Source organism: Ranitomeya imitator, chromosome 4, assembly GCF_032444005.1.
Source record: "Ranitomeya imitator isolate aRanImi1 chromosome 4, aRanImi1.pri, whole genome shotgun sequence".
In the NCBI taxonomy this organism is placed as follows: Eukaryota; Metazoa; Chordata; class Amphibia; order Anura; family Dendrobatidae; genus Ranitomeya; species Ranitomeya imitator.
This window is the reverse complement of record NC_091285.1, coordinates 232,832,601-232,860,573: the sequence shown is the minus strand read 5'-3', so window position 1 is coordinate 232,860,573 and position 27,973 is coordinate 232,832,601. Positions and strand designations below refer to the sequence as shown.

At 44.0% G+C, this 27,973-nt stretch overlaps 1 protein-coding gene across 11 annotated transcripts in view; it reads right to left on the bottom strand.

Moving 5' to 3' along the window:
• PPFIA2 (PTPRF interacting protein alpha 2) overlaps window positions 1-27,973 on the bottom strand; it is a 570,637-nt gene that overhangs the window by 158,637 nt on the left and 384,027 nt on the right. For all 11 annotated transcript variants that reach the window (XM_069764416.1, XM_069764417.1, XM_069764412.1 and 8 more), the window contains one exon: window positions 22,464-22,577. In XM_069764416.1, coding sequence (XP_069620517.1) covers window positions 22,464-22,577 — 114 coding nt within the window. The remainder of the gene's footprint in view (window positions 1-22,463; window positions 22,578-27,973) is intronic.

The following is a 27,973-nucleotide window of genomic DNA, read 5'->3' as shown; positions in this document are numbered from 1 at the left end:
TTCCCATCACTCTGGTACAAGTTGATCTTAGTTTCATCTGTCCAAAGAATGCTATTGTAGAACTGGGCTTGTTTCTTAGATGTTTTTTGGCAAAGTCTAATATGGCCTTTCTATTTTTAAGGTTGATTAATGGTTTGCATTTTGTGGTGAACCCTGTGTATTTGCTCTCATGAAGTCTACTCTTTATGGCAGACTTAGATACTGAAACTCCTGCTTTCTGGAGAGTGTTCTTCACTTGGATGGATGCTGTAAAGATAATTTAATTCACCATGGAAAGGATTGTATGATAATCCACCACTATTGTCTTCCATGGAGGTCCATGCGTTTTAGTGTTCACAAGCTCTCCAGTGCACTTTTGTTTTTTTGCAGAATGTACTAAATTTGGCCACTTCCACCATTTCTGCTATCTGTCTGATAGATTTCTTCTTTATTTTCAGCTTAATGTTGGCCTGTTTCTCTTCCATTGAGAGCTCCTTTGACCACATGTTGTGGATTTACAGCCAGAGCTTCAAAATGCAAATGTCACACCTGAAATAGGCTCCAGACCCTTTATCTGCTTATTTGATGATGAAATAATTCATGCAGCCCAATAAAGGGTGTTTGGTTCATTTAAAAGGGGCAGCTACATATTAAAGAGAAGTCATTCCTAAAGCCTTACTCCAATTCAATTAGAGTTTATTCATTTATTTTACTCACATATATAGCGCCATTAATTCCACAGCTCTTTACAAACATTATCAGCACTGTCCCACTGGGGCTCACAATCTACAATCCCCCTATCAGTATGTCTTTGGAATGTGGGAGGAAACAGGAGAAGCAGAATTTTTCCAGAAGAGCAACCCAACCATGCCTTGATGGACCTTGGTTTGTGCTCTGTTCACAGTCATTCTGGAACAGAACAGGGCTTTCAACAAACTGTTCCCACGAGTATGGAAGCACACAATTGTCAAAAATGTCTTGGTATGCAGAAATATTATGATTTCTTTCAATAGAGCTAGGGGTTGAGGTCAACCCAATAAAAAGAACCCCATAGTGTTATCTCCTCCACTAATATTTATAGTTGGTACAATTCCATCAGGCAAGTCATTTTCTGGCATTGACTAAACCCTGACTTGTCTATCAGGCTACCAGATAGCGAAGTGCAAGTCATCACTACATAGAATGTTTCCACTGTTCCTAAGTCCAGTGGTGGTGTGCTTTTTAACACTCCATCCATTGTTTGGCATTGTGATTGGTGATCTAAGAATTACATACAGATGCTCAGCCATTGGAACCCATGCTAATAAGCTTGTAGCACACAATTTCTTTAGTGTCAAAGGAAGGTGGGACTCAGTTTCTATTGATTTAGCTTTTACTTCCTCTGCACCTGAGCACTTGACTGCAGCCCCAATATTCTTCCACAGTTGTTTGTAGAATATTTAGAAAGGAAGAAATTACATGAACTGACTTGCTACAAACAGGACCACGCTTGAACTCAGTGAACTCTGTAAAAATACCCATATTTTCACAATTGTTGGAAAATACAGATTGTATGACCAGGGGCTGATTTTATAGGCCTCTGACAATAGTACTGAATGGAAAACCTAAAATTCAATGATTACGAACTCTGCAAAATAGTGAATGTATTCCTCTAGTAAATTAACCTTTTATGCAACTATATTTTCCTATAGTAAATTAACCCTTTCTATGCAGATATGTTCTTCTACACTACATTAACCCTTTAGAAGTTACATTCTATATGTAATACAGTTTAGGCTCCTGGTGAGACGTGAGTAAAATTTATGTGTAAATTGTGTTTCATAAATTCCTATTGGGACTACGTTGATGAACTCACCATGTTTACACTGCAGCTTTGGCTTCTGAAAAATAGGTGCATGGTTTCTCCAAGAGTTGAGGATATCTCTAAAAATTTGATTAATTCACATTTTCTCCTTTTGGGCGGGGAGATTTGATTTACAGTGAAAAAATTTGGTGCAAATCGAATCTGATCGGAAGAGGATGTTAAAACAATAAACTATTATACTCACCTCTCCTTCGCCCTGCTTTACCTGTCCCACTGCCAAAGCTCCTGATTTGATCTTCTGATCATTCCTCTTCAGCCTTCTTATCACTTGGGTCTCCAGAATGGCCAATGACTATGCCCTACATCAGTGGCGGCGAACCTATGGCACGCGTGCCAGACGGGGCACGCAGAGCCCTCCCGGTGGGCACGTGAGCCATCTTCTCAGGACTAGTGCCGCCACCACTCTTTTCAACCCTCTCGCCATCTCTCTCATCAGCATTGTGGACACTCTCCTCTGCATGGGTGCCGTCCCATCAGTTCACAGGAGGCAGGCTGCTGCGGCTAAAGTCTGTGCCTGCTGCTAAAGAGAAATGAATATTCACTGCCAGAGCTCTGGCAGTGAATATTCATTTCTCTTATAGCGCACACTGTTACAGCTGCAGCCACCGGCTACCAGAAGCTGCCGGGCTATCAGGGGTGACCGATCATTAAGGTAATCAATATTCACCTCTCTCCACTCCCATAGGCGTGGAGAAAAGTGAATATTCATTACCTTAATGAGCGGGAACATGAGATCGCTGGGCAGCAGATGCTGCCGGCAAAAGAACAAGATGCTGTGAGGGTGCACAGGGAAGATAAGTATGATTTTTTTATGCTTTTCTCATGGGCGCTATACATACAAGGATAGGGATGAGGAACCATGCATACAAGGATGGGGATAAGGAGCCATTCATACAAGGAGAGGGATAAGGAGCCATGCATACAAGGATAGGGATAAGGAGCCATGCATACAAGGATGCGCATAAGGAACCATGCATACAAGGATGGGGATAAGGAGCCATGCATACAAGGATGGGGATAAGGAGCCATGCATACAAGGATGGAGATAAGGAGCCATGCATACAAGGATGGAGATAAGCAGCCATGCATACAAGGATGGGGATAAGGAGCCATGCATACAAGGATGGAGATAAGGAGCCATGCATACAAGGATGGGGATAAGGAGCCATGCATACAAGGATGGGGATAAGGAGCCATGCATACAAGGATGGGGATAAGGAGCCATGCAGGCAAGGATGGGGATAAGGAGCCATGCATACAAGGATGGGAATAAGGAGCCATGCATACAAGGATGGAGATAAGGAGCCATGCATACAAGGATGGAGATAAGGAGCCATGCATACAAGGATGGAGATAAGGAGCCATGCATACAAGGATGGGGATAAGGAGCAATGCATACAAGGATGGAGATAAGGAGCCATGCATACAAGGATGGGGATAAGGAGCCATGCATACAAGGATGGGGATAAGGAGCCATGCATACAAGGATGGGGATAAGGAGCCATGCATACAAGGATGGGGATAAGGAGCCATGCAGACAAGGATGGGGATAAGGAGCCATACATACAAGGATGGGGATAAGGGGCCATTCACACAACGATGGGAATAAGAAGCAATGCAAACAAGAATGGGGATAAGGAGCCATGCATACATGGATGGGGATAAGGAGCCATGCATACAAGGATGGGGATAAGGAGCCATGCATACAAGAATGGGGATAAGGAGCCATACATACAACGAAGGGGATAAGGGGCCATTCACACAACGATGGGAATAAGAAGCAATGCAAACAAGTATGGGGATAAGGAGCCATGCATACATGGATGGGGATAAGGAACCATGCATACAAAGATAGGGATAAGGAGCCATGCATGCAAGGATGAGGATAAGGAGCCATGCATACCAGAAAATGGATTAGGGGACAATGCATACCTGGCTTATACTTGAGTAAATAACTTTTCCCAGTTTTTTTGTGGCAAAATTAGGTGCATCGGCTTATACTCTGGTCGGCTTATACACGAGTATATATACAGTATTTTTTGTTTTATGTGAGGCCATTATACTGAATTGAGCATTATGCGGGCACATTAAACAGTATGAAAAACTATGCGGGGCCATTATACAGTATGGAGCATTGCGTGGGGCCATTATACAGTATGGAGCATTATGTGAGGCCAATATACTGTATGGAGCATTGTGTGGGGCCATTATACAGCATGAAGCATTGCTTGGAACAATTATACAGCATGGAGCACTGTGCGGGTCCACTTTATAGTATGGAGCATCGTGTGGGGCCATTACACTGCATGGAGCACTATGTGGGACCCATTACATTTTATGCAGAACTATGTGGGGGTCATTACACTGTATGGAGGACTATGTGGAGCCATTATAATTTATGGAGATCTATGTGGAGCCAATGTACTGTATGGAGGACTTTATGTGCCTGTTACACTGTATGGAGGGCTGTATGGGATTTCAGTTGAAGAATCATACTGTGATGGGGTCACCATTCTTTGTTGGGGGAACTGAGTGAGGGGGTAGAGTAAGGTCACTGTGGGGGTATCATACTGTGTTTGGGGGCACTTTTGTTTCCATCATACTTTATTATCTGATTTATACAAGTTTTTTTATCCTTTGTTATTACATATTTAAATTAGGCCATTGGGCCATATGCTTTTACTGCTGTTACATAACATATTATATTATTCCACTATAATTCCAAAAGTTAAGCGTTTTATTTGATAAGGAAAAATTTCCTCAAATGTAGACTTTTTTTTAACAAATATCAAGGTTGACCTGCAACTTTCTGCAAGCTTTTAACTTTAGCCCTTTGTGTATTTGAGCTTGATATGCCTGCCTTAAAGGGTTTGTTCTCATGATAAAGGCCTACAATTGCAAAGAGGTTGTAAAAACAAAAACTTTGCAATTTTACTTTTGATTCGAAATCCTCTCCATTCTCAAAAACAGGCCTCCATTGCAAAAGGTGGCTAGTATCTTAGGCTTGGAGTGCAGCGCTTACAAGCTCTTTGATGCAAAATTGACTCTATAGCGCGCTAATGTGCGAGTTGTCTTTCTAATCTAAAACCGCCGTATTCAGGTAAATTGCCGTGTTGGCACTTTGCGAAAAATAAGTGGGTTATGGATTGCAGTTTGGGCACTTTGTCTCTAAAAGGTTCGCCATCACTGCCCTACACCATCACGTGGGACCTGCCAAGTCATTGACGTCAATTATGTGCATTGCACCTCCATGTGACCTAGTCTGTGGCCATGCTGGCAGAAATAGAAAGAACTAGAGGAAGGCTGAAGAAGAACAATAGAAGGTGCGGTGGTGGGACAGGTGTGAAGAAGGCCGGCAAAAGGCGAGTATTATAATTTATTTTTTTTAACCCTATCCTTCAGAATACAGCAAAATGGCAGCTCTCAGGCCACTATTTGATGTATTCAAACAAACTAAGTCCCCCAAAACTGAATTTTTTTTAGAATTTGGATTCTACCGAATTGCACTTGTTAGAATCCAAATTGTTAGGCAAATTTGTAATGTTACTGCGCTCCTCCGCTGCTCCAGAGGCAATGCTGCTTTTTCCTAGCACCATCTGGAAGAAAACTGTTTGGGTCAGTGACTCAGCCATGCTGCTGGCCCAAACTATCAGTCTTCAGGTGTACACTGCTTCCCAGCAAGTAGGAAATCGGGAGGCAGAGGAAGAGTAGTTCTACAGTAGATAAGATACATGCTAAATACCCACAAAGATGGCGATTAATGACTTAATTACCTTTAGAGAAAATCAAGATGTTGCACATTTATATTATTTGTACCTTACATTGTTTTATATTGAGACTATTACTACTTTAGACAAAAAGGGGAAACTTAAAAAATAAATATAGAAGCTTAAATCGAAATCTATTTCTAATGTCTGGTGTGTTCCAAACACTTTAAACCCTATGCTGGTATCATCCAAAACCTTCCCACAACCCAAGTAAATAATAGGCTTTGTACCATTATTACTACGGTAATTAGAAATAAACCGTTCTCCATATATATATATAAAGCTCTCCCTAAGAAAAACACCTAATATAATAAACAGTAAGAACAAAGAGTTGTAATGTGCCAAGAACAAGAAGAAAAAATGTTATGTATTTGGTTCATGAACTGGATAATCTGTTAGAAGTGTAAAACGAAAGGCTGTGAATAATCTTTTATAGGTATTAATATACGTAGCAGTAACCTACAAAGCGAGCATAATTACAAGGTGTAAATGAAGGAATATTAAAGTGGCGGCTTTCTCTTGAATAATTCCTTTCAATTAACAGCTTGAGCTTGTTGACTCCATAGCTACAATCCACTATTTTGATACATATTTTGGCGCACTTTTAGCATTGTAAAAGAGCTTCTACAGGCCAGCATCTGCCCAGAACTGGAACCATGGTAGTGATTGATAAATGCCGCAGTTAATCTCTGACAGCAGCATTTAAGGTCTGCATTCCCAGGGTTTGTTAGGCATCTTTTCTCTTGCATCTATACATGTGCATCTTGGGAAGATGTCATATAGGTAACATGGACAGTTTTGACGGAATACTTGACCCCCTTACAGAAACTGCCATTACTGCTAAAATATTCAGATGTTTCCAGGCTCAAAAAGACTTTCATACAAGTTATATGGTCAGGCAAAATTGAGTCTAAACTTTCCAAACATTAGATGCTATGACCCGGATAGTTTATTAAGGCATGTCATACACATGGATACATGGCTCAAACACTGAATTGTTGAGGGCCTGAGCAGTCTTCTCCAAATCGCACCTCACCACCTGTGCACTTGACCCCAACCCCTCCCACCTGCTCCCCAACGTCACTAACATGCTCATTCCAGCCCTAACCCATCTCTTCAACTTATTGCTATCTTCTGGTACCTTCCCCTCGGCCTTCAAACATGTCACCATCACACCCATCCTCAAAAAAACTAACCTTGACCCAACTGCTATGCCCAGATACCGCCCCATATCACTGCTCCCGTTTGCTTCAAAACTCCTTGAGCAGCATGTCCATGCTCAAATTTCCTCCCACCTCTCATCTAACTCTCTCCTTGACAACCTCCAATCTGGCTTCCGCCCCCACCACTCCACTGAAACTGCCCTGACAAAAATTACTAATGACTTACTCACAGCCAAAGCTAAAAGACAGTTCTCATCCTCCTCCTTCTTGACCTGTCCTCTGCTTTCGACACAGTCGATCACTGCCTTATGCTACAGATTCTTTCTTCCCTTGGCATCAAAGACCTTGCCTTGTCCTGGATTGCCTCATACCTTTCCGACCGCACATTTAACGTTTCCCACTCCCACACCACCTCCTTATCCCGCCCTCTCTCTGTTGGAGTCCCTCAGGGCTCTGTCCTAGGGCCCCTACTTTTTTCCATCTATACTCTTGGCCTAGGACAACTCATAAAGTCCCACGGCTTCCAGTACCACCTGTATGCGGACGACACTCAGATCTACCTCTCCTGGCCCAGATGTCACCTCTCTGCTGTCCAGAATCCCGAAGTGTCTGTCAGCCATATCCTACTTCTTCACCTCTCGCTTCCTAAAACTTAATGTAGACAAAACCGAACTCATCATCTTTCCCCCATCTCACGTATCCCCCCTACCTGACCTACCCATTATGGTAAACGGCATCATGCTCTCTCCCGCACCTGAAATCCGCTGCCTCGGGGTAACTCTCGACTCTTCCCTGTCCTTCAAACCGCACGTCCAAACTCTTGCCACCTCCTGTCGCCTCCAACTCAAAAATATTGCCAGAATCCGTTCCTTCCTCAGCCCACAATCTACCAAAACTCTTGTGCATGCCCTCATCATCTCCCACCTCGACTACTGCAACACCCTCCTCTGTGGCCTCCCTGCTAACTCTCTTGCACCACCCCAGTCTGTCCTCAACTCTGCTGCCCGGCTAATCCACCTCTCTCCTCACTACTCCCCTGCTTCTCCCCTCTGCAAATCCCTCCACTGGCTCCCCATTCCCCAACGAAACCAGTTCAAACTACTAACACTGATCTACAAAGCCATCCACAACTTGTCCCCTCCCTATATCTCTGAACTAATCTCCCAATATCTTCCCTCACGTAATCTCCGATCCTCCCAAGACCTCCTACTCTCCTCCACACTTATTCGTTCCTCACACAACCGCCTCCAAGATTTCTCCCGAATATCCCCCATCCTCTGGAATTCCATGCCTCAACACGTCCGACTATCCACCACCCTCGGCTCCTTCAGAGGGAACCTGAAAACCCATCTCTTCAAGAAAGCCTACAGCCTGCAATAACCATTCTGCCGCCTCACCATTGCCAGAGCTGCCGCCTGGCCATCGCCAGAGCTGCCGCCTCGCCCCTACCTTCTGTCTCTTCCCCACTTTCCCATAGAATGTAAGTCCGCAAGGACTGGGTCCTCTCCCCTCTGTTCCAGTCTGTCACTGTAAATTTGCTTACTGTAATCGATATCTATAACCCTGTATGTAACCCATTCTCATGTACAGCACCATGGAATTAATGGTGCTATATAAATTAATAATAATAATAATAATAATAATAATAATAACATCATGATGGCACTACTACATAAAAAGGTGACTAGTGGTGTAAGAATTGCAGTTGCAGAGTGTGTGACCGTAACCAGGCCTTTGCGGGAGGCGTGCCTGACGATGCCAGAAGCTATCTCAGATGGATGTGCATCCAAGGACACACATTTAGCTCAAATTATATTGCACTACCGAGACCCATCGGGTCCTTACACTGGCAGCTAATCAGAGGCCAGCAGCTGATCTTGGCATGCAAGTCACTAGTGGCGCATGGTAGTGATGTCATGCACTGACCGCCGCTTGCATGCGGAAGTCCGCTGCCGGCTATGGAAGCGGACGCAGCACATCATGGAAGCAGAGGAAGGTGAGTAGAATTGTTTATTTTTTTAGATTTGTTGGAGCAAGAAAAGAGTTGCAGAACAGTGACATTATTACTGGAAAAAGCCCAGAATAGGGCACAAAATACCAGGATTGGGGACATATATTACTGGAAGTGGCTGAGGATGGGGCACATTATACCAGGATGGGGGACATATATTACTGGAAGTGGCCTAGAATGGGGGACAAATATTATTGGAATAGGACCAGAATGTGGGGCATTATAGAAAGATGGGGGACATATATTACTGGAAGTTGCCCAAGATGGGGGCATTATACCAGAATGGTGGACGTATAGTACTGAAAGATGTCCAGGATGTGGACATTATACCAGGATGGGGGATATATTACTGGAAGCAACCTAGCGTGGAAGGCATTATACCAGGATGGGGAATATATTTTAACCCCTCTGTGACCTTAGACGTACTATCCCGTCGAGGTGCCCTGGGCTTATCTGACCCTGGACGGGATAGTACGTCATAGCCGATCCCCGTGAGCGCGGCCGATCGCGGCCGGGTGTCAGCTGCTTATCGCAGCTGACATCCGGCACTATGTGCCAGGAGCGGTCACGGACCGCCCCCGGCACATTAACCCCTGGCACACCGCGATCAAAGATGATCGCGATGTGCCGGCGGTGCAGGGAAGCACCGCGCAGGGAGGGGGCTCCCTGCGGGCTTCCCTGAGCCCCCCGCAGCAACGCGATGTGATCGCGTTGCTGCGAGGGTCTCCTCACCTCCCTCCCTGCTCGAGCCCCGGATCCAAGATGGCCGCGGATCCGGGTCCTGCAGGGAGGGAGGTGGCTTCACAGAGCCTGCTTAGAGCAGGCACTGTGAAGGCTGCAGCGCTGCATGTCAGATCAGTGATCTGACAGAGTGCTGTGCAAACTGTCAGATCACTGATCTGTGATGTCCCCCCCTGGGACAAAGTAAAAAAGTAAAAAAAAATTTTTCCAAATGTGTAAAAAAAATAAAAAAAAATATTCCAAAATAATGAAAAAAAAATATATTATTCCCATAAATACATTTCTTCATCTAAATAAAAAAAAAAAAACAATAAAAGTACACATATTTAGTATCGCCGCGTCCGTAATGACCCGACCTATAAAACTGTCCCACTAGTTAACCCCTTCAGTAAACACCGTAAGAAAAAAAAAAAAAAAACGAGGCAAAAAACAACGCTTTATTATCATACCGCCGAACAAAAAGTGGAATAACACGCGATCAAAAGGACAGATATAAATAACCATGATACCGCTGAAAGCGTCATATTGTCCCGCAAAAAAAGAGCCGCCATACAGCATCATCAGCAAAAAAATAAAAAAGTTATAGTCCTGAGAATAAAGCGATGCAAAAATAATTATTTTTTCTGTAAAATAGTTTTTATCGTATAAAAGCACCAAACCATAAAAAAATGATATAAATGAGGTATCGCTGTAATCGTACTGACCCGAAGAATAAAACTGATTTATCAATTTTACCAAACGCGGAACGGTATAAACGCCTCCCCCAATAGAAATTCATGAATAGCTGGCTTTTGGTCATTCTTCCTCACAAAAATCGGAATAAAAAGCGATAAAAAAATGTCACGTGCCCAAAAATGTTTTCAATAAAAACGTCAACTCGTCCCGCAAAAAACAAGACCTCACATGACTCTGTGGACCAAAATATGGAAAAATTATAGCTCTCAAAATGTGGTATTGCAAAAAATATTTTTTGCAATAAAAAGGGTCTTTCAGTGTGTGACGGCTGCCAATCATAAAAATCCGCTAAAAAACTCGCTATAAAAGTAAATCAAACCCCCCTTCATCACCCCCTTAGTTAGGGAAAAATAAAAAAAAATGTATTTATTTCCATTTTCCCATTAGGGCTAGGGTTAGGGCTAGGATTAGGGTTAGGGTTAGGGTTAGGGCTAGGGTTAGGGCTAGGGTTAGGGCTAGGGCTAGGGTTAGGGCTAGGGTTAGGGCTAGGGTTAGGGTTAGGGCTAGGGTTAGGGCTAGGGTTAGGGCTAGGGTTAGGGTTAGGGCTAGGGTTAGGGCTAGGGCTAGGGTTAGGGCTAGGGTTAGGGTTAGGGCTAGGGTTAGGGCTAGGGTTAGGGTTAGGGTTAGGGCTAGGGTTAGGGCTAGGGTTAGGGCTAGGGTTAGGGCTAGGGTTAGGGCTAGGGTTGGGGCTACAGTTAGGGTTGGGGCTAAAGTTAGGGTTAGGGTTTAGATTACATTTACAGTTGGGAATAGGGTTGGGATTAGGGTTAGGGGTGTGTCAGGGTTAGAGGTGTGGTTAGGGTTACCGTTGGAATTAGGGTTAGGGGTGTGTTTAGATTAGGGTTTCAGTTATAATTGGGGGGTTTCCACTGTTTCGGCACATCAGGGGCTCTCCAAACACGACATGGCGTCCGATCTCAATTCCAACCAATTCTGCGTTGAAAAAGTAAAACAGTGCTCCTTCCCTTCCGAGCTCTCCTGTGTGCCCAAACAGGGGTTTACCCCAACATATGGGGTATCAGCGTACTCAGGACAAATTGGACAACAACTTTTGTGGACCAATTTCTCCTGTTACCCTTGGGAAAATACAAAACTGGGGGCTAAAAAATAATTTTTGTGGGAAAACAAAAAGATTTTTTATTTTCACGGCTCTGCGTTATAAACTGTAGTGAAACACTTGGGGGTTCAAAGTTCTCACAACACATCTAGATAAGTTCATTGAGGGGTCTAGTTTCCAATATGGGGTCACTTGTGGGGGGTTTCTACTGTTTAGGTACATTAGGGGCTCTGCAAACGCAATGTGACGCCTGAAGACCAATCCATCTAAGTCTGCATTCCAAATGATGCTCCTTCCCTTCCGAGCCCTCCCATGCGCCCAAACGGTGGTTACCCCCCACATATCGGGTATCAGCGTACTCAGGACAAATTGGACAACAACATTTAGGGTCCAATTTCTCCTGCTAACCTTGGAAAAATACAAAACTGGGGGCTAAAATATAATTTTTGTGGAAAAAAAAATATTTTTTATTTGCATGGCTCTGCGTTATAAACTGTAGTGAAATACTTGGGGGTTCAAAGCTCTCACAACACATCAAGATGAGTTCCTTAGGGGGTCTACTTTCCAAAATGGTGTCACTTGTGGGGGGTTTCTACTGTTTAGGTACATTAGGGGCTCTGCAAACGCAATGTGACGCCTGCAGACCATTCCATCTAAGTCTGCATTCCAAATGGCGCTCCTTCCCTTCCGAACCCTCCCATGCGCCCAAACGGTGGTTCCCCCCCACATATGGGGTATCAGCGTACTCAGGACAAATTGGACAACAACTTTTGGGGTCCAATTTCTCCTGTTACCCTAGGGAAAATACAAAACTGGGGGCTAAAAAATAATTTTTGTGGGAAAAAAATTTTGTTTTATTTTTATGGCTCTGCATTATAAACTTCTGTGAAGCCCTTGGTGGGTCAAAGTGCTCACCACACATCCAGATAAGTTCCTTAGGGGGTCTACTTTCCAAAATGGTGTCACTTGTGGGGGGTTTCAATGTTTAGGCACATCAGTGGCTCTCCAAACGCAACATGGCGTCCCATCTCAATTCCTGTCAATTTTGCATTGAAAAGTCAAACGGCGCTCCTTCCCTTCCGAGCTCTCCCATGCGCCCAAACAGTGGTTTACTGCCACATATGGGGTATCAGCGTACTCGGGACAAATTGGACAACAACTTTTGAGGTCCAATTTCTTCTCTTACCCTTGGAAAAATAAAAAATTGGGGGCAAAAATATAATTTTTGTGAAAAAATATGATTTTTTATTTTTACGGTTCTGCATTATAAACTTCTGTGAAGCACTTGGTGGGTCAAAGTGCTCACCACACCTCTAGATAAGTTCCTTAGGGGGTCTACTTTCCAAAATGGTGTCACTTGTGGGGGGTTTCAATGTTTAGGCACATCAGTGGCTCTCCAAACGCAACATGGCGTCCCATCTCAATTTCTGTCAATTTTGCATTGAAAAGTCAAACTGCGCTCCTTCCCTTCCGAGCTCTCCCATGCGCCCAAACAGTGGTTTACTGCCACATATGGGGTATCAGCGTACTCAGGACAAATTGGACAACAACTTTTGAGGTCCAATTTCTTCTCTTACCCTTGGAAAAATAAAAAATTGGGGGCAAAAATATAATTTTTGTGAAAAAATATGATTTTTTATTTTTACGGTTCTGCATTATAAACTTCTGTGAAGCACTTGGTGGGTCAAAGTGCTCACCACACATCCAGATAAGTTCCTTAGGGGGTCTACTTTCCAAAATGGTGTCACTTGTGGGGGGTTTCAATGTTTAGGCACATCAGTGGCTCTCCAAACGCAACATGGCGTCCCATCTCAATTCCTGTCAATTTTGCATTGAAAAGTCAAATAGCGCTCCTTCCCTTCCGAGCTCTCCCATGCGCCCAAACAGTGGTTTACTGCCACATATGGGGTATCAGCGTACTCAGGACAAATTGGACAACAACTTTTTGGGTCCAATTTCTCCTGTTACCCTTGGTAAAATAAAACAAATTGGAGCTGAAGTAAATTTTTTGTGTAAAAAAGTTAAATGTTCATTTTTATTTAAACATTCCAAAAATTCCTATTAAACACCTGAAGGGTTAATAAACTTCTTGAATGTGGTTTTGAGCACCTTGAGGGGTGCAGTTTTTAGAATGGTGTCACACTTGGGCATTTTCTATCATATAGACCCCTCAAAATGACTTCAAATGAGACGTGGTCCCTAAAAAAAAATGGTGTTGTAAAAATGAGAAATTGCTGGTCAACTTTTAACCCTTATAACTCCCTAACAAAAAAAAAAATTGGTTCCAAAATTATGCTGATGTAAAGGAGACATGTGGGAAATGTTACTTATTAAGTATTTTGTGTGACATATCTCTGTGACTTAATTGCATAAAAATTCAAAGTTTGAAAATTGCGAAATTTTCAAAATTTTCGCCAAATTTCCGTTTTTTTCACAAATAAACGCAGGTACTATCAAAGAAATTTTACCACTATCATGAAGTACAATATGTCTCGAGAAAACAATGTCAGAATCACCAGGATCCGTTGAAGCGTTTCGGAGTTATAACCTCATAAAGGGACAGTGGTCAGAATTATAAAAATTGGCCTGGTCATTAACGTGCAAACCACCCTTGGGGGTAAAGGGGTTAAAGGAAGGGGCCCAGTTTAAGAGGCATTATACCAGGATGGTGGATATATATTACTGGAAGAGGCCACGATAGGAGATATTATACCAGGATGAGGGACATTATTACTGGAAGTGACCCAGTATGGCAGACATTATACCACGAAAAGGCCCAGGATGGAGGATATTATACATGATAGTGACCCAGTATGGGGGATATTTTTACATGAAGAGGGACATTATTACATTGGCGTGAACACATATGTCTTTATAGAATCTGGGACACTACAAGGGCCCATACATCTCTCCAACATGCAGGTGGAGACTCCGGTCGAAATTTTGTACTGAGACCGTTGAACTCTGGCACTGGGAGAGAAACAACAGAGCTTTAAAGCCAGGATGGAGGACATTATTATAGGAAGGGACCAGGATGGGGGACATTATTACAGGACAGGGACACAGGATGGGGACATTATTACAGGAAGGGCCAAAATGGGGGACAATACTACCGGTTGGGGGACACTAGTACATGAGAGGGTGAACAGTTATGTTTTCATAGGCTCTAAAATGCTACAAGGGCCCATACATCTGACAAATATGTAGGTGGGGCTCAGGTTCAAATTTTACACCATGGCCCACTGGACTCTTGTTATGTAACTACTAAATGCCCACAATTAGGTAGATGTTTGTCGCTGCTCAGAGACACTATCGTTACAGGGAAAAAAGTCCAGAAAGTATTTAAGATTCCTTTCTCCATTTCAAAATGCATGCAGCTGTGGTCTCGCCCAGAGCTCTCATAGAGTGACGATTCTGGAAGGCTTACTGAGTAGCAAGATAAAGGTATCAGGATAGTAAAAGATATGATTAATGTTAACGAGAAGTGATGGCTTTCTCTTACAGAGAGAAATAATACATTCTTGCTCCCGAACAGCCATTTCTTACATCTCTTATGAGCATACTTCTTTTGTGAGTAAGAATGGAGGCACTGACACACACATTAGATGAGATTGTAGGCCAAAACCTACTGAAAGTATCTTTTATCTACATTATACAATGGCCTGAAGAATTACCTTCTCAAAGTAGATCCTTATACGCTGTGCAAAACCTGGGCAAGATGAACTAGACATCAGGATATTTCTGAACATATATTAGATGGATGGAGCAAGGTCAGGAAATTATTAATAAATGAACACTGGAGGGAAACCTATTTTTAATTAATGCAAAATGCATTTTATGGCTTTAATTTACTTATCTCCCTGGACAAGATCACAGAAGGTCCAAAATGATTGGGATAATTGTGGATGTTCCTGTGGTGTTTCCTAATGAAGGAGTCTTGAACTCTGAAATGCGCAGAATAATAAAGCCACATGTACTAATAATTCTGGAATTCTAGTGATTCAGCAGCACAGAGATTTACCACAATTATCCTAATCTGTATCTAACGGCAGGTTCTTCCTGGACTCGTGGATCTGCTGCAGCGAATCTTTTAAATGCTTTAACTCAGCTAGATCTGGTGAGTGCAATCTTCTGGATTAACCTTTTAACCTTTTAAGACACTATTTGCGCTCTTTCCTTCAACAGTTTTCATAGAATGTCCAAAATGTCAGAGCTGTCTTACTAATCAACGGCATGGCGTTTGGGAGTGTCCACATCCTCAAAGCTATTGGCAGATTGTCACATGATATGTCCACCAGTACAAGAAACTTTGTGTCCCTCTGACTCCACAGGCAATTCTGATATTATAACAGACCTAGTGGGAATGATCTGGAAGGCAAGAATTTGGCTCCTCAGATGATTCACATGATGCAAGACGTGTCTCTAAGATGTTTATTTCATCAGTGTCTTCTACAAGAGAGTCCTGAAATTGCAGCCATCACTGTACAGCTCAAACTATTATTTGGTAGTATAGACCATCTTGATACAGGAACGTACAAAGAGTGAGCTATGGGCAAATTCTTAAAGAAATGGAAGACAGTGAAACCCAATATTCCAGGGAAGAAAGTCAAGATCTTGTTTGCCCATTCACAGACAGAGAGGACTCCACTGACCCATAAGAGCTTACATTATACAGGACAGCGATAAAGAGAACTTTGCTGATCATAAAAACGTACATTCTACAGGAGAGAGAGAACTCTGCTGACCATAAGAGCTTACATACCACAGAAGAGAACGAGGACCCTGCTATTCAAAAGATTTAACACTGCACAAGAGAAAGAGAGGACTCCGCTGACTATAAGAGTTTACACACCACAGAAGAGAACGAGGACCCCGCTTTTCAAAAGATTTAACACTGCACAAGGGAAAGAGAGGACTCCGCTGACTATAAGAGTTTACACACCACAGAAGAGAACGAGGACCCCGCTTTTCAAAAGATTTAACACTGCACAAGAGAAAGAGAGGACTCCGCTGACTATAAGAGTTTACACACCACAGAAGAGAACGAGGACCCTGCTATTCAAAAGATTTAACACTGCACAAGAGAAAGAGAGGACTCCGCTGACTATAAGAGCTTACACACCACAGAAGAGAACGAGGACCCCGCTTTTCAAAAGATTTAACACTGCACAAGAGAAAGAGAGGACTCCGCTGACTATAAGAGCTTACACACCACAGAAGAGAACGAGGACCCCGCTTTTCAAAAGATTTAACACTGCACAAGGGAAAGAGAGGACTCCGCTGACTATAAGAGTTTACACTCTACAGGAGAGAGAAAAGGAGAGAGAACCATGCAGATCATAAGAGCTTACAATCTACAGAAGAGAGAAGGCCCAGCTTTTCATAAGATTTTAGACTCTACAGGAGAAAGGAAAACAACTCTGCTCCACAAACTGTGCTCCTCTGGGAAATGCGGATCTGTGATGGCTCAGGTACTGAACCCCCCATGCACGGTAGGATAATCTGTAAGAGGCCATAGTTGCAGGGCACTATGGGGAAGCCAGCAAGGCCACGCAAAATGACATTAGCCCACTTTGTTGATGCTTCAGCAGTGTGAGAAATTGTACCAGACAAGTTTTTATTTTTTTCCTAAAAAGCAAATTGAATCAAATCTCAAAACGTTTGCATTCAAAAGAAACCGTGAAGTTCACGAAATTCGACTCAAATTCAATTATTTTTGGATAGGACAACTTAGCTGTAATTGCATCATTTTTTCTACATATTTAAAATGTACCATACTACAGTTCATAACAATATTGAAAACTAATAAAAATAAAGTAAAATAAAAGAACTTTTGGTACTGCAGCTTCAGATGTTCACTGAACGATCTGTAATATCTGTCTTTTCAGTGTGCATAGGCTGCTACTGTTCTTGGCAGCAGGAGTTCTGCTTACACAGGGAAGTGTGCTGCCGAAAAATTATCTTTTGTCCAAAGTATCATTTCGCTTGACAAACAAATTTTTATCGTTTGTTGAGTGTTCAGTAGCATGTATAGACTGCACAATTGTACATTCCTAGGAATGCTTGTTCACACTTTAATACACATAGTAAATTCATATAAAGTATTTGTTAACTGAGCTTCCCAGGCCCCACAGGCAATCAAATAGCAACTTTCCCAAGGGGCATCTGTAAATGAAATGTGCATTAACCATCACTACACTTAAGACGCTGCCGGCTCTTACCTACGATATATTGTACATTCATTGCTGTAGAACAGACATAATATTTACCGCTTAACGCAGCATTCCCAATTCAGACAGTTATTATTATCTATAATATAAGGCTGGGAGCGTCACTCCGTCCAAAGCCTTTATAGACTGCGCAAGCGCCGGCGCGGTCTGGACCCCACAGAGTGACGCTCCCAGGAGATCGCGGTATGCGTAAGCACTGAACACACACCGCGATCTCCAACGGATAGCAGGGACGCGCCAGGAGGGTGAGTATGAGCTATATTCACCAGTCCTGTTCCAGCGCTGCCCGCCGCTCTGTCCTCCGGGTCCTCTGCCTGTAACGTTCACAGTTCAGAGGGCGCGATGACGTGCTTAATGCACGCCGCCCTCTGACTGAACAGTCACAGCCAGAGGACCCGGAACACGGAGCGGCACGCAGCGCTGGATCAGGGCCAGGTGAATATAGCAAGTGTCGGGGGCCTGAGCTAGCGGCGACTCCGGCACCTGACCCCCACAGCGCGCCGGTTTTCCCCCATGCTCAGGCCCCCCAGCACTCGGCGCCCAGCGACCATAGGGGAGTATGATATTTTTTTTATATATCGCAGCAGCATACGGGGCATATACTATGGAGAATCTTATGGGGGCCATAAACCTTTATGGAGCAGTGTACGGGGCATATACTATGGAGCATCTTATGGGGCCATAAAGCTTTATGGAGCAGTGTACGGGGGCATATACTATGGAGCATCTTATGGGGGCCATAAACCTTTATTGAGCAGTGTACAGGGCATATAATATGGAGCATCTTATGGGGGCCATAAACCTTTATGGAGCAGTGTACGGGGGCATATACTATGGAGCATCTTATGGGAGCCATAAACCTTTATGGAGCAGCGTATGGGGCATATGGATGGGAGCAGCAAATTACAGAACGGTGGCGCAGGATGGGAGCAGCACATGACAGAACGGGGGCGCAGGATGGGAGCAGCACATGACAGAATAGGGCAGCACATGACAGAATGGGGGTGCAGGATGGCAGCAGCACATGACAGAACGGGGGTGCAGGATAGAAGCAGCACATGACAGAACGGGGGTGCAGGATGGGAGCAGCACATGACAGAACGGGGGCGCAGGATGGCAGCAGCACATGACAGAACAGGGGTGCAGGATGGAAGCAGCACATATCAGAACGGGGGTGCAGGATGGCAGCAGCACATGACAGAACGGGGGCGCAGGATAGAAGCAGCACATGACAGAACGGGGGCGCAGGATGGCAGCAGCGCATGACAGAACGGGGGTGCAGGATGGAAGCAGCACATGACAGAATGGGGGCGCAGGATGGGAGCAGCACATGACAGAACGGGGGCACAGGATGGGAGCAGCAAATGACAGAATGGAGGCGCAGGATGGGTGCAGCACATGTCAGAATGGAGGCGCAGGATGGGTGCAGCACATGACAGGATGGGGACGCAGGATGGAGCAGCACATGACAGGATGGGGGCGCAGGAAGGAGCAGCTCATGACAGGATGGGGACACAGGATGGAGCAGCACATGACAGGATGTGGGCACAGGATGGAGCAGCACATACCAGGATGAAGACCATATACCAATATAAATGCTCGCCACCCGAGTGTAGAACGGGTTCAATAGCTAGTTTATTTATATAGCACCATTGATTCCATGGTGCTGTACATGAGAAGGGGTTACATACAAATTACAAATATCACTTACAGTAAGCAAACTAACAATGACAGACTGATATAGAGGGCGAGGACCCTGCATTCTACAGGATGGTGGGGATGGAGACAATAGGTTGAGGGTTGTAGGAGCACTGGTGTTGGTGAGGTCGTAGCTTCAGTAGTGGTGAGGAGGCAGTGAGGTCAGTGCAGGCTGTAGGCTTTCCTGAAGAAGTGGGATTTCAGGTTACGTCTGAAGGATCCGAATGTGGTTGATAGTCGGACGTGTTGGGGCAAAGAATTCCAGATGATGGGGGATATTCTGGAGAAGTCTTGGAGGCGGTTGGGTGAAGAGCGGATATGTGTGGAAGAGAGAAGGAGGTCTTGGGAGGATCAGAGATTACATGAGGGAAGATATTGGGAGGTTAGTTCAGAGGTATATGGAGGAGACAGGTTATGGATGGCTTTGTAGGTCAGTATTAATAATTTGAACTGGATACGCTGAGGGAATGGGAGCCAGTGAAGAGCTTTGCAGAGTGGGGAAGCGGAGGAGTAGCGAGGAGAGAGATTAATTAGTTGGGCAGCAGAGTTAAGGACGGACTGGAGAGGTGCAAGGGTGTTCGCAGAAAGGCCACAGAAAAGGATGTTGCAGTATTCAAGGCGGGAGATGATGAAGGCATGCACAAGCATTTTAGTAGATTGACGGTTGAGGAAAGAACAGATTCTGGAGATATTTTTGAGCTGGAGGCGACAGGAGGTGGGGAGTGCTTGGATGTGCGGTTTGAAGGACAGGGCAGAGTCAAGGGTTACTCCGAGGCAGCGGACTTCCGGTACAGGGGAAAGCGTGATGTCGTTAATTGCGATAGATAGGTCAGGTATGGAAGATCTATGAGATGGAGGAAAGATGATGAGTTCAGATTTGTCCACATTGAGTTTGAGAAAGCGAGAGGAGAAGAAGGAGGATATGGCTGATAGACACTCTGGGATTCTGGACAGCAGAGAGGTGACGTCTGGTCCAGAAAGATAGATCTGAGTGTCATCAGCATAAAGGCGGTACAGGAATCCATGGGACTTTATGAGTTGTCCCAGGCCAAGTGTGTAGATTGAGAAGAGTAAGGGTCCTAGAACAGAGCCTTGGGGGACTCCAACAGAGAGAGGGTGGGATGAGGAGGTAGTGTGGGAGTGGGAGACGCTGAATGTGCGGTTGGAAAGGTATGAGGAGATCCAGGAAAGGGCGAGGTCTTTGATGCTAAAGGAGGAGAGGATCTGTAGTAGGAGGCAGTGGTCAACTGTGTCAAAAGCAGAGGACAGGTCTAGAAGGAAGAGTACAGAGTATTGTCCATTAGCTTTGGCTGTAAGCAGGTCATTAGTGATTTTGGTCAGGGCAGTCTCAGTCGAGTGATGGGGGCGGAAACCAGATTGTAGATTGTCAAAGAGCAGGGTAGATGAGAGGTGGGAGGAAAGTTCAGTGTGGACGTGCTGCTCCAGGAGTTTGGAAGCGAATGGGAGCAGCGATATTGGGCGATAGCTGGACATAGCTGTTGGGTTGAGGGTTGGAACAGTTTACAAGCATCAATATGAAAGATATAAAAGCATAACACAAAAAAACGCAACATAAGTATAAAGATCAGATTTTCTTTTCCCTTCTTATTTTTTCTTTAAACAATATATCAACAAAGATGAGAGCTATCACCCTGAAGTCCAGGACAGGAGACAGTTCTCCACTCTTGGTGTTTTTAGCTTACATCAAATTGCTTAGGCCGGTTTCACACGTCAGTGGCTCCGGTACGTGAGGTGACAGTTTCCTCACGTACCGGAGACACTGACTCACGTAGACACATTAAAATCAATGTGTCTCTGCACATGTCAGCGTGTTTTCACAGACCGTGTGTCCGTTTGAAAAACACGGAGACATGTCAGTGTTCGTGGGAGCGCACGGATCACACGGACCCATTAAAGTCAATGGGTCCGTGTAAAACACGTACCGCACACGGATGCTGTCCGTGTGCAGTCCGTGTGCCGTGCAGGAGACAGCTCTGTCTCCCCAGCTTGTGGTGCTGAAGCCCCATTCATTTCTTCTCTCCAGCAGCGTTCGCTGGAGCGAAGGAATGAAAAATCTTTTTTTTTTGCGGTGTAAATAAAGTTCCCTGTAACCAACCCCCTCCCAACCCCTGTGCGCCCGCCCGCTGGTATTAAAATACTTACCCAGCTCCCTCGATGCTTCTTCTCAGCGTTGCAGCTCTTCCTGTATGAGCGGTCACGTGGTGCCGCACATTACAGTGATGAATATGAGGCTCCATCTCCCATAGGGGTGGAGCCGCATATTCATCACTGTAATAAGCGGCACCACGTGACCGCTCATACAGGACAAGCAGCGACGCTGAGAGGAAGCATCGAGGGAGCTGGGTAAGTATTTTAATGCCAGCGGGCAGGCGCACAGGGGGTGGGAGGGGGGAGATTACCGGGAACTTTATTTTAACAAAAAAAATAAAAAAAACAATGATTTTTCATTCTTTCTCTCCAGTGAACCTGCTGGGAAGAAGGAATGAATTCCGGATTCAGCACCCAAAGCAGGGGACAGTGCTTACTGTAGCATTGTCTCCTGCACGGTCCGTGTGGTACCCAGTCGGCACACGGCTGCTGCACGTGTGCCACACTGATGTGCCACGTGAGCACACGGACACACGGACAACTCCGGTACCGATTTTTCCGGTACCGGAATTATCTATACGTGTGGGACAGGCCTTAGACTGTAATGGCAGTCACAAATAAAAGGACCGCGTTATTACCAATTTTTCAAATTAAATGCAAATAAGAATATTTTCATTCACAGATAATAAGAAGGAATCATAAACATGTCAATTAGAAAAGCAAAGTATATTAGATGCTATTAAAATGATTACATTTATATACCATCATAGCAACCCCATGTATATGAAATTGATGAATTCCAGATCAGCGGCTAGATGTAAACTCAGTGTGTAGGGGCTGTTGCAGAGAACTGGCGATGTTCACCTATTCAATAGAAAAGGAGCTGATCTACAGTGTGATTATCAGTATGATCATGAGGTATAATTGTCATTTTCTGTCATTTTTTGTCTAACACTGTGGTGAATCATTGTATTATATGTGATATATTGGAAATATAAATATTATGGTGCCAATACTCAAACAATATTCCGATGTAACCTATGAATTAGTTGATTAGTTTACATTGTAAAAAAATATATAAATATATAGTATATATTTATTATGCTGACCTTGTCATGAACCTTTTGTCCTTGCTCCATTGCATCCATAGGCTCCTGATCCGTCGCTTCCCCAGTGACCATCTTTCTCTGAATATGAGCATTTTGTTCCCTTAATGCAACAATCTGTAAATAAACATAAATGGTATTACTAAAAAAAAATAGAAAATACCATTTGATTTGTAAATTGCACGTAGAGAATTAAACTTATCAACTGCATGGATCTGTTGACCCAGACAATATATATATATATATATATATATATATATATATATATATATATATATACAGTGGGGCAAAAAAGTATTTAGTCAGTCAGCAATAGTGCAAGTTCCACCACTTAAAAAGATGAGAGGCGTCTGTAATTTACATCATAGGTAGACCTCAACTATGGGAGACAAACTGAGAAAAAAAAATCCAGAAAATCACATTGTCTGTTTTTTTAACATTTTATTTGCATATTATGGTGGAAAATAAGTATTTGGTCAGAAACAAAATTTCATCTCAATACTTTGTAATATATCCTTTGTTGGCAATGACAGAGGTCAAACGTTTTCTGTAAGTCTTCACAAGGTTGCCACACACTGTTGTTGGTATGTTGGCCCATTCCTCCATGCAGATCTCCGCTAGAGCAGTGATGTTTTTGGCTTTTCGCTTGGCAACACGGACTTTCAACTCCCTCCAAAGGTTTTCTATAGGGTTGAGATCTGGAGACTGGCTAGGCCACTCCAGGACCTTGAAATGCTTCTTACGAAGCCACTCCTTCGTTGCCCTGGCAGTGTGCTTTGGATCATTGTCATGTTGAAAGACCCAGCCACGTTTCATCTTCAATGCCCTTGCTGATGGAAGGAGGTTTGCACTCAAAATCTCACGATACATGGCCCCATTCATTCTTTCATGTACCCGGATCAGTCATCCTGGCCCCTTTGCAGAGAAACAGCCCCAAAGCATGATGTTTCCACCACCATGCTTTACAGTAGGTATGGTGTTTGATGGATGCAACTCAGTATTCTTTTTCCTCCAAACACGACAAGTTGTGTTTCTACCAAACAGTTCCAGTTTGGTTTCATCAGACCATAGGACATTCTCCCAAAACTCCTCTGGATCATGCAAATGCTCTCTAGCAAACTTCAGACGGGCCCGGACATGTACTGGCTTAAGCAGTGGGACACGTCTGGCACTGCAGGATCTGAGTCCATGGTGGCGTAGTGTGTTACTTATGGTAGACCTTGTTACATTGGTCCCAGCTCTCTGCAGTTCATTCACTAGGTCCCCCCGCGTGGTTCTGAGATTTTTGCTCACCGTTCTTGTGATCATTCTGACCCCACGGGGTGGGATTTTGCGTGGAGCCCCAGATCGAGGGAGATTATCAGTGGTCTTGTATGTCTTCCATTTTCTAATTATTGCTCCCACTGTTGATTTCTTCACTCCAAGCTGGTTGGCTATTGCAGATTCAGTCTTCCCAGCCTGGTGCAGGGCTACAATTTTGTTTCTGGTGTCCTTTGACAGCTCTTTGGTCTTCACCATAGTGGAGTTTGGAGTCAGACTGTTTGAGGGTGTGCACAGGTGTCTTTTTATACTGATAACAAGTTTAAACAGGTGCCATTACTACAGGTAATGAGTGGAGGAAAGAGTAGACTCTTAAAGAAGAAGTTACAGGTCTGTGAGAGCCAGAAATCTTGATTGTTTGTTTCTGACCAAATACTTATTTTCCACCATAATATGCAGCGATCCTACAAGTCACTATCAACTCTTTAACGGGCCTTAAAATGTGACTTAGGATAAAGCCAAATAAGAATGTCAATTTGGAGACATGGTGTTTTGTGCTATTGCCCCTCGACAGTGCAATGTATGAGAACTGATTTGGCTAGGTCAAAGGCTCTGGACTCCAGAGCCTCGCACGTAGCCAAATCAGTTCTCATAGGATGTGTATGGACTATTTTGCCTTTTTATGGGTGAAAAAATTGTCCAATGCATGGATCTATAAAAAGACAATAGTCAGGATAAAATGACTATATGTTTATGCATGAGAATGATTCTGTAAGCTAGACCTCTACAGGGTACCTATTTTTCTCTATTTGTACAAGTAAAACACAACCGGCACACCTTCAGGAATCTCACTATTGCATATGGTACTAATACTGGTCTTTCTGCACTTGATATGAAACATTAATGAAAAAGAAACAATCCAACGAAAAGGTTAAACAACATACATTACATTACAATGAGACCACTGTGCCTACCATATGGTAGGCTGACAAAGACAATAACTATGTCAGAGTTGAAAATTTGTTAAGATAACAAAATATATAAAGTACTGAATGTTTTAAGATCAAATCTAGAAAACCCAATGGATGCAAGGCTACATCTGAAATGTAGAAATGATGGCATATACTTCACCAATGTCTTGGTATCGTCAACTTGAAGAATGTTGTTTAAGAGCAAAGCCACAGTAAACACTGCATATCTGGTATGCTTTTATGTAGATACTACCAACGTTACCTACACAGAAATAATTGATTTTTTTTTTTCAATTTATTTCAAGAGAAAAAAAACAGCTCTTTTGCATATACAGAATTACTGTAAATTGGAGTGAAAAAAAATTTTTTTTTCAGCATTACTATAGTATAGTAGAAGGCGTTCGAGAAAGCTTAATGTGGAAGAGTGGATTAAGGCTTAAAGGAACGCTAAATTAATATAATGCCCTAAAAAAATCCCAGCACTTATTCCCTAAATCCAATCTTTTCATTTGATCCTATTTTGCATCATATTGCAATCAAAGCTTTGAGAAATAACCTATATGGCCATAAGCATGTGGACACCTGACTATCGTACCTATAGGCAATTGCTTGATTTCTGATTGCAAGTTGAAAGGCATTAATATGAGGTCGGTTCTCCTTTCGATGCTGCAAAAGCTTCCACACATCCAAGAAGGTCTATCACAAGATATATGAGCATAGCTTTCAAGATTCTATTAACTCTTCCCTAAAAACAATTGTGATGTCAGGCACTGATATTGGAAAAGATATTCGCGATAAGAGTTCACCCCAAATGTGAGTGACGGGGTTGAGGTCAGAACTCTGTGCAGACCACTCCAGCTTCACTATACCAAGTTTGCCAAGCCACGCCTTTGGACTTGCTTTGTGCACTGAGGCACCGTCATGCTGGAACAAAAAAGGACCTTCAATATACTATTCCCACAAAGCTGGAGGTATACACTTCTCTAAAAAAAAACCTTGAGAAAACACTGATAAAAGGCCTATACCACTAATTCTTCCCCAACAAATTTTATAACATGCAACTAGCATTCCCGTAGATAGCATTCTCCAGGCATCTGCCAAACGATTGTCCATCAGACTGGAAACATGTAATTTATTGCTCCAGATATCAAGATTCATTCACTGCTGTGTCCAACGGTGGCGTGCTTGATACTATTTTAGAATATTTTACACAATATTGCCCCCAACTGAGTCAAACTGTTTGGACAGAGAACTCAACTTAATAATAGAACTGCAACCAAAAAAGAACTAAATGCTCAGAGTATAATCCTTAAATATCAAATTTTATTAGACAAAATTAAAAAATTGATAATTAAACTACAGAGGCTGCTAAGCTTCAAACAGACTGACCAAATAAAGTGCAAAATACATGACAATATAAATAATTATTTGTGAAAAATAATACAATAATTCAGTCATACAAAATGCCTGGAAAAAACAAAAATAAAAAATAAAGAAAAGAAAAGAGAAGAAACACCACTTTGTATATACAGCAGGGATGAAAGTCCAGGAAATCACGTGCCCCCCGATGAAGTAGCAACAAATCTGCGTTGGGGTGATGGGGCACACAAAGACTGACTACCACTCTATAAGTATCTTATATACTTTTCTTTCACATGCTCATACTGTTTCATTACTTTAACCCCTTAGCGACTGCCGATACGCCTTTTAACGGCGGCCGCTAAGGGTACTTAAACCACAGCGCCGTTAATTAACGGCGCTGTGGAAAAAGTGAATAGCACCCCCCAGAGTCGGATTTTCTCCAGGGTCTCGGCTGCCGGGGGTAGCCGAGACCCCAGAGAACGTGAATTGGGGGGTTTTTAACCCACCCCGCATTTGCGATCGCCGGTAATTAACCGTTTACCTGCGTTTGCAAAAAAAAAAAAAAAAAACGCGATCTCTTTTTAATTTCTCTGTCCTCCGATGTGATCGCACATCGGAGGACAGAGAAAAGGGGTCCCAGGTAGCCCCCCAATACTCACCTAGCTCCCCCGGTGCTCCTCGTGTCTCCCGGTGGGCGCCGCCATCTTCAAAATGGCGGGTGCATGCGCAGAGCGCCCGCCGGCCGGCCCCGCGAGAATCTTTGGGGTCTCGGCTGCCGGGGGTAGCCGAGACCCCAAAGAGCATGATCGGGGTCAGTTTTACCGACCCCTGTTTTGCGATCGCCGGTAATTAACTGTTTACCGGCGACCGCAAAAAAAAAAAAAAAAAGTAAAGTGTAATTCTCTGTCCTCTGATGTGATCGCACATCAGAGGACAGAGAAATAGGGGGATTTGGGGACCCTATCATACTCACCTGTGTCCCTGGATCCTCTTGCTGCTCCTCCTAGCCGCCGGCAGAAGAAAATGGCGGGCGCATGCGCAGTGCGCCCGCCATCTGTCTCCATCTGCCGGCCGGCAGGAGAACAGCAGTTGGGGCTAAAAGTAGGGTTAGGGTTAGGGGTAGGGTTAGGGGTAGGGTTAGGGGTAGGGTTAGGGGTAGGGTTAGGGGTAGGGCTAGGGCTAGGGTTAGGGGTAGGGTTAGGGGTAGGATTAGGGGTAGGGTTAGGGGTAGGGTTAGGGGTAGGGTTAGGGGTGGGGGTAGGGTTAGGGGTAGGGTTAGGGCTAGGGTTAGGGTTAGGGTTAGGGCTAGGGTTAGGGCTAGGGTTGGGGCTAAATTTAGGGTTAGGGTTGGGGCTAAATTTAGGGTTAGGGTTGGGGCTAAATTTAGGGTTAGGCTTCTTTCACACTTACGTCGGTACGGGGCCGTCGCAATGCGTCGGCCCGACATACCGACGCACGTTGTGAAAATTGTGCACAACGTGGGCAGCAGCTTTAGTTTTTCAACGCATCTGCTGCCTAATCTATGTCCTGGGGAGGAGGGGGCGGAGTTACGGCCATGCATGCGCGGTCAGAAATGGCGGATGCGACGTACAAAAAAAAGTTTCATTGAACGTTTTTTTGTGCCGATGGTCCGCCAAAACACAACTGATCCAGTGCACGACGGACGCGACGTGTGGCCATCCATCACGATCCGTCGGCAACGACGCAAGTGTGAAAGTAGCTTAGGGCTAGGGTTAGGGTTGGGGCTAAAGTTAGGGCTAGGTTTGGGGCTAAAGTTAGGGTTAGAGTTGGGATTAGGGTTAGGGTTTGGATTAGGGTTTGTATTAGGGTTAGGGTTGGCATTAGGGTTACGCTTGGGATTAGGGTTAGGTTTGGGATTAGGGTTGATATTAGGATTAGGGGTGTGTTGGATTTAGGGTT